The sequence below is a fragment of the Bemisia tabaci genome, chromosome 7 (assembly GCF_918797505.1).
Source record: "Bemisia tabaci chromosome 7, PGI_BMITA_v3".
Lineage (NCBI taxonomy): Eukaryota > Metazoa > Arthropoda > Insecta > Hemiptera > Aleyrodidae > Bemisia > Bemisia tabaci.
The window spans coordinates 51,499,186-51,512,604 of NC_092799.1; the positions used below are offsets into that span (position 1 = coordinate 51,499,186).

Here is a 13,419-nt window from a genome sequence, read left to right on the forward strand (position 1 = left end):
CGGAAACCCACGAGAGACCCGATAGTTATAGTCCATCATTTACCCCCTTCGTCCATACGAACAACCCATTTCAACCAATAGGACCGCCCTATACTCCTCATGTCTTCTTTATCTAAAGCTTTGTCTATATATTTCAATAATCGGCCTGCTGTCCCGAATGTTGGATTTAACAAACCAAATAATTTTGTTCAACAAAGCGAGTAGTTGGGTAGATGTAGAACACGGAATTCCCGATTGATAGGATTGAACTATTTTTCAGTGCTTAGAATGGTGAGAATTACAAGATCCTAATCCGGGGGGGGGGGGGGGGGGTGGGATCGTAAATCCAGCGCTGCGGGGTTTTTGAAGTGGCTTGGTTTTTAATCCCCGGTGTCCCGCTTAAATTAATTTTCTCTGCAATTCACTAATCTGTGCGAACTGTGCGTACTTGCAAGCGTCGTAGAGGGAATTTAAACTGCTAATGTTTTTACGATACCATAAAACGGAATCCCCGCGGCCCGGAGTTATTGAGGCATTTCGCTCCATTTATCATAAAACGATTAGGCTCCAAGGGCTTCGCTCCCGTGCTAAGGAAGAACGCCGTATGAACATTCGAGAGTTGCCAAATTGCTCTCGATAGAACATGGATTTTTGACAATATTCATGCATATTTTCCCCTGAAATTTTCAGATAATTTAGATTAAATTGCGTACAAAAATTTCTGAAAAGTTTGGAAAATAATATTCATAATTTTCCCAGTAAATTCGGTTTTTATCGGAGGAAACTTGGCAACGTCTGAAGGCTCATACGGCGTTCTTCCTTAGCACGGCAGTTCGGCACTAGTGCCAACGGACAGAGGGGGAGCGGGGTTCATCGAGGTCCTTTCCAGAAATTTGGAGACCGTGCGGTGGGGGGGGGGGGTGTAGTAGGGAGGGGGTGTTTGAATGGTTCCATTTAATTATTTGCGCTATTGCAGCGGGCGCGGGCGTTATGATACGGCGGCAGCGCGGCGTATCCGCACCGCGCATCTCTGCGACGTTGCCAGACTAGACTATCACATGCAAAAATCGCGGAGCTGACGTCACGCGGGGTGAAATTTTCAAGGCTATAATTCAAAGATGAAAATATTAAGGTGATTCGTCAAGCTTGAGTGACGTGGTCGAACTGGCATGCGATATGTAGCATTGATTAGGTCAAAAATCTCTTCAGATTTTGAATTTTTAGCAGCCAAAAAAATGGACGATAGCCCCTGCGCATGAGCCTAAAGAATCACTCTAAACCCCAAAATGGGCACAATTCAGAGAAATGAAAGCAGAATAGCGTTTGGAAAAAAACCTCGCATTCGATACAGAAATCGATAGCTAAATCGAATGCGAGGTTTTTTTCCAAACACTATTCTGTTTTTATTTCTCTGAACTTTGCCGATTTTGGGTTTAGAATGATTCTTTCGGCTCATGCGCAGGGGTTATCGTTTTTTTTTTTTGTTTTTTTTTGTTTTTTTTTTTGCTAAAAATTCAAAATCTGCCGAGATTTTTTACTTAATCGATGCGATGTATCGCATGCCTGTTCGACCACATCACTTGAGCTCGACGAATCACCTTAATACACTTTTTTACAGCGTATGGAAGTATTTGTTGTTTTATATTTCGCAATCCAACTGGGTCTTACCATACCATACGACCGTAAAAACAGCATCTAAACGTCATTTGAATGGAAATGGGCCAAGCGAACATACTGTCGTTTTTCAGACGAGAGGATGTAACTTCAATTCAACGTTGTAAATTTTATACTTTTACTAGAAAGCTGTTGGGTATTTCTTGCTAACAATTTTACTGATTTGTTTTCTTAATATGAATAAATCAGTACAATTTTGGACGAAACTTGCGTAGTTGCATTCTCGTTAATAACTGAATTAATCATATTGATCAATTTTGCAACCTTGAAATGAAATTACGCTGTTTTGTTGGGAAACCTATATTTATATTGGGAGTATTGAAAACAGATCATCAATCCTACGTGCAATAGTAGACCAATTCTCAGTGTAAACTCTTATTCCATCGGGTTCGCCTTCAATAACTGTGATGGCAATTTCAGCTGCTTGGGAGCATGAATAGTTGCACGCAGTAAGTTTTTCACTTTCGCTTCGTTCCGGCAAGGAACACAAGGAGTTACACAACCTCACCTCTGATTACTCTTACCTTATTAATGAGACCCCATTCCCAAGTAGCATTTCTTAACCATAAAATCGCGATATTTTAAAATTAAGTCTTTTTTACGATATTTTGGCGATAACAATCGCTAGGGTCGTCAGCATTTGAGCGATTATCCTCCATCTTGTCGCAATCTCATCTCTATAAAATCACATTCAATGAAATTGAAATCTTATCTCAAATTATCACTATTTTTTGTTCGATAATATTGTAATTCCTTGTCTTCGGCAAAAGCGCAATTTTATTGCAACTTTATGCGATGAAGTAGAAATTTATCGCAATTTCATAACCGATGATATTGCAATAAATCGACGTAGGTAAAATCGCGATACATTCTCCGATCAAATCGCAACTTGTTTCCTTGGGTCCGTTCAAAGAGTCTTTGCCCCTGTCATGTACCAATGTTCCAGAGAGAATTCGGGGTATTTGTGGCAGCACTGAAATGAGTTAGGTGGCGCATGGGGCACATGGTTAGTTTATCTGTTCTGTTCCCGTCGCGTAATGTCCTTCCCGACTGGACAAGAATCACACAACTCCAATGAAAACCCTACCCTGGTTACGTGGTTTTTCCGCAACGCAGCAGTGACTGAGTGATTAAGAAGCAGAGGGGGGGGGGGGGAGGGGAGCACTGCGTTTATTTACTGATTGCGAGTGCGTTCCGTTTCGCATTGCAGCTGGACCTGGCGTCGACGCCAGGTTTCGCTTTCAAACCTCGAAAACTTCCCAAGTGAAAACACCGTAAGAGCGATCGAGTCTCGCCGAATCTCCCTTAGTAAAATGCGAATTTCCTGCAACATTTGTAAGAGTTTTCCTCCCAATTTTTCGGGGAATGGAGAATTTGCAGGTGTCTGAAATTTGATGAATTCCGTGTTCAAGTGGACGGTACTAAGTGAGCTGAACACGAGGATACCCTCGATTCATATAAGTTGAACAATTATTGGAGAAGATATGACGAAATGATCTAATCTGCTAAAGTGCATGCGTTTAAATGGGAAATGCCGGTAGATGACATCACTAGGCGGTGCATTTTCTCGCTTTTGAATCCATTTTTATACTATTTCCCTTATAAGAAAAAAATAATAAAAAATGCTGCAAAATCAGCTCTTTAGGCACTTTCAGATGCAGCAATAAAAAATTTGCGTGCGAAGTCTCCATTCTGTCCGCAATCAGTGGCGTGGCGTGCTTTGCGATATATCGATTGTTATGCCATTTAAACCCATGGAAAAGGATCGATAAATAGGGTGTTCGCAGTGAACACCTTAATAATCGATTCTTTACCATAGGTTTAAATGGCATAACAATCGATATATCGTCACCTTCCAGGCAAAGTATCACAAGCGCCATGCGACGTTTAAAAATTTCCGCCGCCATTTTATTTCTTTACTGAGAAATTGTTGGTTGAATCTGTTTGGAAATTTCACTAAATTTTATCGGCAGCACAAAGAAAATTCAGTGAAATTTTCGGACAGCTTCGTTGAACAATTTCTCTGTAAAAAAATAAAATGGTGGCGGAAATTTTTAAACGTCGCATGGCGCTTGTGATACTTTGCCTGGAAGGTGACGATATCGCAATTCACGCCACGCTACTGTCCGCAATTGATGTGAAGTATCCGAAACTTTCAAGGAAATATATTCATTTCTGAGAAAGGAATATTTTTTGTTCTCGAGGATTTGGCAACTTCGGAACGCTCATACGGGGTTTTGTCTTACTTAGTGCGGCAGCGCGGGAGGATCATGGAGGAATTTAAGCGGACATTCCGGCAATCGAGAGTTCGATTTCACGTCTCGAACAATACAAACACGCCGAACCCCCCCCCCCCCCCTCCCCCCCGGAATCCGGATGAATGAACTTCAAAGCTCTCGACCGATTCGCGTTAAAATACTCGGCGGTGCTTCACTCAGATCCATGTCAATCTGTTAATTGGTAAGCGAAATACGCGGTCGAGTCCTGATTATGCTCGCATCGAGGAAGAATGTCGTCTAGTGTCCGCTTAAATTTGCAGCAGCGGCCTATGAAAAGCTCTAGAACGGCCACTGGGTCGCACTCATACTCGTTACTTAAACAGCTTTCCCTCCTCCAGAGGCCTCGCCAGGGGTGGATCCACCAATTTGGCAACACAGGATTTCCTCCATTTAAACCTATGCTAAATAATCGATTCTTGTCGGAGCACCTGGTCCCCTCAACGATTGATACATTTTCATGGGTTTAAATGGAGAAAAAAATTGTTGCTAATCTGCTGAATCCTAATAGTCTACAAAATTTTTCAAATGGGAACCGGGAGAACGACGTAAAATTTTAAATAGGCTTTAAATATATATATTTTCATGAAGTTTTAAAAATTCTTGGATTGCTCTATGCATACGGACATTCCTTGATCTTAAATTGTTCCAGCCAGGCGTGCACAGGCACTGTGATGAAGAAGATCAAAACGCCTCCACTTTTTTGTGTATGCAACACGGACATCCCTCGAACACGAATAGTTGTATCCAGGCGTTTCTACGAAGATTCCCGAAGCGCCTGCAATTTTGTCCACCTCTGGCAATGAAATGTCGATAGTTAGAGTCGTAAAGCACGTGTCTAAGTTCTAAAATTGTATGGTAGATTCCCACTTAGTCCCTATACTAGTTTGTAAAAATTACGGAATTTTTACTTCCGTGTTTTTGTTTTTGCAAAGGGCATTTCTTCGTTATCCCTTGCTACGGTCTCATTTCGAAGTTATTTTGCTGAATTTTACTTAAGGTTCGTTCAGAAGTTTCATTTTTATGCCATTATAAAATGAATATCGACGGGAAAGCTCCCAAACCACTTATCTCGGCTTGCGACGTTGCGGACTTTCTGTCATAGTGCGTTTGTTTAATAGAGAACTACTCAACGTCAATTCTTAAAAACCTCCGTGATTTTTTTTCCACCTGTGCGAGGAGAATTCAAAAAACTTGAAGGAATTATGTTGATGTGTTCCTTCTTGAAAGAATAAAGTAGGAACTGACATTTTTAAACACCACAACCGAGATACGTGGTTTCAGAGTTTCACCGGCGAATATCCTTTAACCTCCCACACTGCCATGCTAAGGAAGAACGTCGTATGAACATTCGAGAGTTGCCAAATCGCCCCGGAGAAAACATGTGTTTTTGAGAAAGATTATGCGTATTTTTCTTGGAAATTTTCAGACATTTTAGACAAAATTGTCTGAAAAAATTGAAGAAAAACATTCACAATTTTTCCAGTAAATTAGGTCTTTATTGAAAAAAAATGTGGCAACGTCTGAAGGTCCATACGGCGTTCTTCCTTAGCATGGCAGCATAATGGCAATGAAAACCACGTGAAGCCACCCAAGGGAAGAAGCTTTTCAAGGAGCGACTGCAAACACGGCCTAAAAGTATTTTTGGTTGGTCTAGATTTAAAGCCCTTACTGCCGTATCAAGGAAAAACGCCGTACAAGCCTTCAGACGTTGCCGAATTTCCTTCAACGAATGAAGAATTTGCGGGAAAATGTGTCTATATTTTTCTTCCGATTTTACAGAGAATTTTGTCCGGAATTTGATCTAAAGTGCCTGAAAATTTCAAAGGAAAATATTGACAACTATTTTGAAAAATTACTCTTTTGTGAGAGGAGATTCGGCAACTCTGGAATGTGGATACGGCGGTTTTCCTAAGGACGGGAGCTCTGCCGTACTAAGGAAGAACGCCGTATGAACATTCGAGAGTTGCCAAAATTCCTTCAATAAAATGTCTATTTTTCAGGGAAGATATGAAGTTTTTTCCTTGAAATTTTCAGGGGCTCTAGATGACATTGAGAACAAAATTATCTGAAAAATTGAGAGGAAAATATTCACAAGTTTAACGAGAAATTCGTTTTTTATCGAAGGGAATTTGGCAAGGCCTGAAGGTTCCTACGGCGTTTTTTCCTTGGGACGGGAGCTTAGCTCTGGAATCTGATCTCAAGTGCGGGGCGCTTCTCTGAGAGGCAGACGCAAAGGCAAGACAATGGCCTCCCCGCGGGAGCCAGGGGTCAAAGTTGACTGCAACAGTAATTTCAGGCGCGCTCCACGGCGGGTCGGCGCGGCGCGGCGGTTGCGCGGGGGTGGCTCTCTCGGAGGGTGGAAGCGACGCCAGCGCCCTCGAGTGTCGGCGGAGCGTCGCCCAAGCACCCCAGCGAGCGTACGCGTAATCCCGATTCCCCTCGCCCCCCTCGGCGCCGCGACGCTCCTTTTTCAAGGGTGGCGTCGCGATGCGGCGGTGGCCCCGCGCGCGGGAGGGGAGGGCGGGGAAGTGCGCGCGCACGAGGGTGATGAGTGGTTCTCGCTCAGCGCTTACTCCCCCGGCTAGACGGACCGAGCCTCAATCAAACATTTTTAGGCTCACTTTTTTTATATGAAATTTTTGTTACGTTTACCTAGTTTTTATCATATCAACCCCCGCGAATCTCTTTTACATGCATAAGTGCCCCCTCGCAGTTCCCGCCTCTCTCCATGATCTATTCTCGGTGTTGCGTTTAATTAGATTCCTCGGCCACTTTTTATCATGTGTGATAAAGGCTCCAGTTCGGGGTGTTTTTTTACCAGAAAGGTGATTTCCGACCCGATACTTTGGTGTGCTTCAGTGCTTTTGTTGCGCAAGTTTGTGGAATGTGTGGATCCTAAAACTCCCCCGGTTGATTTTCCTTCTTCTTGAAAGTGCGTTGGCGGAGGATCCGTCCTCGAATGGATGTCCTCCCTAGAATGGACGAAATTATCCCATTGTCCTTTGCACTTTATCAGCATCAATCAAATCACTCCTCTATTCACCAGCCTCTGTCATCTCTCTCCCCTTCAAATTCGTATTTATGAGAATAGTTTTGCTGTGATTTAACTACAGCATCATTCATTTACTCATCTGTTTATTCTATTGAACTTTCTCTGCCTCCACCTCCATCTTATACCCCTCCCCATTAGTCTAGTTTTTTAGTGTTAACCTCATCTTTGTAGTTTAGGGTAGGTTTTTTAACCCCCCCCCCCCCCTCCCTTCTCCCGAAGTAGTGCTAGGTAGGAATTCATATCCAAATTTAGAATTTCTGGGTAGTTGTGATAACGCCATAAAAATGAATTCTTAACTGGTCTTCAATCATTTAAAAAAAATCTCCCAAACCTAAATCACTAATTTGCTTCTTTTTCTTTCTTATTAACTCTTCAAGCATCATCTAATATTTTATGGTGTCTGTTATCATTTCCAAATACAGGTTTTCAATAATACATCTTAATTTTGTCATTCTAAAGCATACATTTAAAAAAAACCTCATTCAACCAATCATGATTGACTCTTTCAACCAATGTCAATTAAGACGTGAGCAGTTTTTGAGAAGGGGAAGCAGAGAAGGGATTGTGCCATAATTTTCCTCCAGAAAACATATTCCTATGTTTAGTTTTCAGCACTGCAAAGTTCTTGATCTTCATACATCAACTTTTCTCTTGGATTAAAGACAGGGACTTTTCCAGTCCAAATTTACTATGGAGTCTAACACAGTTATGCTAACAGTTATGTTAAGTGTGATCTTTCCCTCTCTTTTCTTTTTGGCACAACAAGAGGAGAATGCTGAAACAATGTTAATTATACTTTTTGTACGTTCTCCTCATCCTTGATAGCCGTTGATTTATATTTCTAAGTTTTATGGATGACCCCTGTTTAATTCATGAATCCAATTTCCTGAGCCATGAATTCATCTCCCTTTTTTTATCTTTTATTTTCCTGTGCCACAATTTTTAAATACATTGTTGATGTGCCTCCTGTCAAAAATTTTTGTTCTTTGTATCAAGCATATAAATTTGTCTAATTGTTTTTTTTTTTCCGTTTGTGCAGGGGCGAGAAACACAAGTGGATCTGGCCACTAGCCCGCGACGACAACCTCAAATTAATAATACCAATATGGGACCTCGGCCTAAAGACCCCTTACCAATGGTCGTCCAAGGAGATTTTAGGAAGGTTGGTCTTCATTTTTCTGAATGCTTTTTAAATTGCCTGATCTTAAAACCTCAATTGCAAAACGAGAAAATATCTGTTTTTCTCTTTAAATTGATGTGTGAAGGGGTAAAAAAGGTTAAAAAAGTGAGAGGGCTGTGCAAAATGTTTCAAAATTTAATTTTTCTGCAGCATGAAGGTACAATGATTGCGTATTTTTTCTCTACTTTCCTAAAATGAAGAACCCAGTGACCATGTCGCTGAATATTGAACAAGAATTCAATAGAATCAAAACCTTTTCTTTATCCTAGCACAGTTACTTGTATAGTAAAGGCATTTAACAAATGAATGTTGAATCATGTCTACAGTACGCTTTTAAAACTGATTTACTTTTCTTTTTTACTACGGCTACTCTTGCTCTATCATTTTTCTGGAGTAATTTCCTTACACTAACTTGTTGCAGGTCAGTGGAATCTCCAATGAAATATTTAGGCAAATTGAAACAATTGAAAATGAATTGGATGGCAGTATAGCAGCCGCTCTTGCATCCGTTGAAAGGAGGGGAGAGATGGTTGTCAGAATGTTAGATTATAGATCAATGGGGAAAAATGCTGCTGAGCTGGCCAAAAGATTTTTATCCATGCAGGTGAGTGGACCTTTCTCTTTTTGTCTCATTTAAAAATCTGAACTCTCCTCTCCTAAATTACACTTTTTATTGCTATTTTAAAAGTACTTTCTTTTATTGCAGAACACATTTTTAGGACGGTCTCAAATGGATTCAAAGACACAAGCAAATGTATTATTTATATAGTTTAATATAGATTTGGAGTTCATTGGATGTTATTTTGAACCTCTCAATGAAATAATTCTCACATCAAGTCGAAAATATTCTAATTAATTAAGCAAGTATAAACATTGATTTAATCTAAGTTAATGAAGTTGCTACTCATGACAATTTAGATACCTACAAGAGAGACATGACCAAGCAATCCCTGAAATAGAGTTTCAAAAAAATCTGAATATTTTGAACAATGTTAAAAAAAAAAAAAATTAATACTTTTTTTATGAGTTTAATCTCTCTTTGTGTTCAATACTGTAGCAATGGTTAAATTTATTTTATTTCAATTTTTTTAAGGACGCCCAACACTCGGTACATTTTGTTGAAATTGTAAAACGACCAGGACAGACTTTAGGACTTTATATTAGGGAAGGAAATGGAGTTGATCGAGCGGATGGTGTATTTATATCAAGAATTGCCCTAGAATCAGCAGTCTACAACAGCGGATGCTTAAAAGTAAGTGCAATTGTATTCTCCTGTCTAGAGGTTTTATGAAAAAAACTAACTTTTTCAGCTGGCTGTGATTTATCTAAGCAGCTACCCAAGGGACTCCTTCTCTTGTTCACAAGTGACCTCTGTCTTGATGCGTACAAGTCAAATTTTTCTCTATTATTTTTCACCGTTTACGTATGTATATCCAATCATGAAAAAAAGATGTGGGAGAGTAGATCGAAGTATCAGATCATAGAGTTAAAAGTATATTCTGAATTGAATCAAAGGACATTTTTCAAAGTCAGTCGCAAGAATTGAAAGATGAGTAATGCTGGCAATGCATTTTCAAATCAACAGCTTTGATTTTAAAAACATTCAGATTTAATCAACTCTGTGGTTTGAAGATCAAAAGAAAACATCCAAAGAGATGAAAGTACATCTGTTTAAATTCAGAAAAATGTTTCAAAGTCAGTAGCAAACATTAAAATAGCCAAGGCTGCAAATACATTTTTAGATAAATAGCTTTTATTAGAAGAAAAAATGACCAGGGAGTTTTTTAAAATTAATTGGTGGGGAAAATGGACAGCAGTAGAATAATAAATGTGAAAATTTAAATTGGAAGAAATTTTGCACATATCCTCAATTTTTTTCATTTGATCAATCGTTACTTACACTAATGATACCTTTAATTGAGTTAGATCCTCTACAATTTTATTTACTTTACTTTTCATGTACCTCATATGATGTGTGAATACTTTGCTACATTTTTCAGGTTGGTGATGAAATCTTAGCCGTTAATTTAGTCGATGTAACAAGAATGAGTTTAGACGATGTTGTAATTATTATGTCAATTCCTCGTCGGCTTGTTCTCGCTACAAGACAAGTCAAAGGCCTCAGACAAGCACAAGGAACGCCCTCTCAACCTCGTGCTCTAGAACTTAAAGTTCCACCCGTTGTTGTGATCAAGAAGTCTCTAACTAGGGAAGAAGATCAAGACGATGAGGAAGATGAAGAAAATAATCATCGATTTGCTGATTTAAATAGGTAGGTACCCATTGATATATTTAATAATAATTAATTCATTTATTATTTAATTGATTAGGTAACCATTAGTTTTTTGCCCCTTCCAGGGGCACCAATCGATTTTCAAAGAGAAATTGGCTGTTCAGAATGTCAATTTACTGAAAACACATTTGAGTAATTGATGCAAGTTAGTTCGCTCCTTAAAATCGATCATAGATTTCAAAATAGCATTTCCGCATCTAGAAGGTGGATTATGCCAAAGGTTGATGTTTACTTTCCATTTGTATGTGAAAAAATTGTTGCTGTCCAGGCGATCAAGGTTTGACCAAAGGGAACAATGCTGCCTTGCGTAGATGCATTAAACCGTCTACTGTGCTTGATAGTCAAAAGAGAAGAAGTGTCTGCTTACCCACAATGAGTTCTGCTTTTAACATTCATTTTAATTATTTCTCAAATTTGACAGCCGGAAAAGCACAAATGTCAATGCAAAATGGTTTTTAGTGATATCAAGGCCCACTCTTTTTATGCTTTTCATCATCTCTATTTATTTTCCCCGATTCATTTTTTATTATCAACAATCAACAAGCAATCCTATGAAAAGTATCCAGTAAAATTTACAGAAATTAGTGAAGCTATTATTCAGTTTCCCTCCCAGTTACTTGAGACAAAGTAACGTGCTGTGCAGATAATTTTGTTCTCTGAAGCTCCAGTCAAAGACTTGTATCCCTCTGTTCTTAATTAATCTGTCAAAAAAATTTTCCCCCTGTTTTCAGAGAATCAAAAATCAGGGGCCGAGTGGGACAGTCTAGATCTCATTTAGCACTTGGCTCGTTAGATACAAATGGTGACATAGGGTCAGGTGCTTTATACTATAATTCTCGACCTCATGCTGCCACTGTAAGTAATATTCATACATACTAAAGTAAAACCTTTTATTAATGCTCATCTTAAATTATCCTGACTAACATCATCATCTCATCAAAAAGTAGTTTTCGAAGCGTATAAATTTGTCTGTGCTTTGCTACTGTAGTCCATGTAGTGTGGAATAGTCACAAGCCATATAAAAGTAAAATTATGATGGTTTTCAACCTTGATGATTTTTGTAAAACATTCAAGAACTAGCTTGTTCAGTAATTTTAAATTAAATTTTTTTCAAAAGTAGAAAAAAACCTCAGTTCACAGGAGTTTTCCTGAGTTTTTCCAATTGCGTTTTTTCTAATTCCCAAAGAAATAAAGTGGTCACAAAAGTCATAGGAATTGCCTAAAAGCAAAAATTCGTAATATCCATTTTATTTCATTACAGTTGGATAGAAGAATGGGTAATTCAGACAACAAATCATGGTCATATCAGCCGCCACCTCCACCAGTCGTAACTCAGCAACCAAAACCGCAGCATTTCCAACCCTTTGATAAATCCTACCCCAACACCTTGGAGTCCTTAGCAGAAAAAGTAAGACCTAGATTCCTTGAGCTGTTTCGCCAAAGTAGTTCATTCATTTTATTTCACAAACCTTTCCATTTATTTACATTATTTATTTTTGTAAACAATGAAAAATCACTAATCAGACCGAGGGACCGGACTGATCATGAACTACGTTTACCCTCCTTAAGAGGGGGGGGGGGGGTGTTAGAAGAGAGCATTAAGCCTTTTTGTGTTATTGTGCTTTATCCATGTTTTCTCATCAAAATCTCCAATATTTTTCAATTTTCCAAATTTAATAAGTAAGTATAAAAAATTAGTGATTTATGTTTTTGGTAATTTAAATATCCAGTCAATAAAAAAACTAAAGTCTGCTTGAGTTCAGTCAGTCACTTAATTAATTTTGGCTTTTTTCTCAGTGGAATATTTCTTTCTGAGTCCTGAAATATGGTTTACAAGTTGGAAAATACTGGGCACCGCAGAAGAGAAAAAACCCCATGAAACTGAACTCCACTTATTTGCCAAATGTTTAAAAGTTTCCAGTATCTGACTTTACCTACTGGTGACTCAGTTATTTTGCGAGTGGCAAGTTTAAATTTATTACCCAGGAGTATACTTGTCTAGCTATTCATAATCCATTGTAGTTTTCTTGTTTGGAATTCGAAATAACTTGTGAAGTTTATCTTCTTGAATTGAATTAAATTTCATTTTCCAGGTTCATCCCTTCAATCCTGGAAATGGCCCCGGCTCAAGTTACGGGGCTGGTTCTAGTCGCTACGCAACAACGGGTAGAAGTAGTAGTCGTCTTAGCAACCGAGGTCCTTCCATGCCACGCTCAGGCTCTGACCAGCATTTACCTCGAGTTGAATATGACTATGGCAATGGATTACCAGCAAGGCATTCTGGGAGTTTACTGAGATCGAGCCTTAGAGCAAGTACAGGAATGGGTGGCAGTTATTCAAGAAGCCGAGACCAGTACAACGCATCACCTTCCTCAACTTTGTTACCACGGAGACAGCGACCTGCATTAGATTACGCCTCTGATACAGAGGCGACTTGTTCCTCATCATCAAGAGCTAGTTATTATTACTGCCGACCCTCTCCTCCTGTTTCAAGTAAGGAGAAAAATTTCACCATAAGATCGGTTTTTTTTCTCTTGCATTTATCAGGCTGCCGAAGTCCCTGCAAATGGCATTTTACCCAATATTATGTTGAAATCATAACGCTGAATTTGGCAGTTGAATATGAAAGTCATCAGTCATCGCCTAGCAGCTGAAATTTTGCGAATTCGAGTTATTTTCATCCAGAAGTGTATCAAATCTATTCGAATGGTTCAGAAAAATCCGGCATTATTCGATGGTCGCCAACAATAGTTGCTGAATTTTTCGCATCATGCGCAAAATTCAGGGCCGATGACTTCCACATTCAAGCCACATTCAGCAAGTGATTGCAGCATTCTCTAACAATGAGGCCCCTAATACTTTAGCAAAAAGAGATCGGCCCTCAGATTTTTTTAGATATGCAGAAACGCAGGTTTTGAGCCGGCTTTTTCTGGACAATAGCAGCCTCATTAGATTATTTTGA

At 39.2% G+C, this 13,419-nt stretch overlaps 1 protein-coding gene across 6 annotated transcripts in view; it reads left to right on the top strand.

Moving 5' to 3' along the window:
• Positions 1 to 13,419, top strand: part of RhoGAP100F (Rho GTPase activating protein at 100F) — a 144,744-nt gene that overhangs the window by 115,924 nt on the left and 15,401 nt on the right. For 3 of the 6 annotated variants that reach the window (XM_019054793.2, XM_072302547.1, XM_072302548.1), the window contains exons 1-8: positions 6,503 to 6,757; positions 8,024 to 8,146; positions 8,586 to 8,768; positions 9,258 to 9,416; positions 10,165 to 10,436; positions 11,189 to 11,312; positions 11,719 to 11,865; positions 12,551 to 12,950. In XM_019054793.2, the coding sequence (XP_018910338.1) occupies positions 6,713 to 6,757; positions 8,024 to 8,146; positions 8,586 to 8,768; positions 9,258 to 9,416; positions 10,165 to 10,436; positions 11,189 to 11,312; positions 11,719 to 11,865; positions 12,551 to 12,950 (1,453 nt within the window). In that variant the 5' untranslated portion in view covers positions 6,503 to 6,712. Of the gene's footprint in view, positions 1 to 6,501; positions 6,758 to 8,023; positions 8,147 to 8,585; positions 8,769 to 9,257; positions 9,417 to 10,164; positions 10,437 to 11,188; positions 11,313 to 11,718; positions 11,866 to 12,550; positions 12,951 to 13,419 lie in introns of those variants that run through there. The other 3 variants (XM_019054796.2, XM_019054794.2, XM_019054795.2) reach the window with 3 other exon arrangements.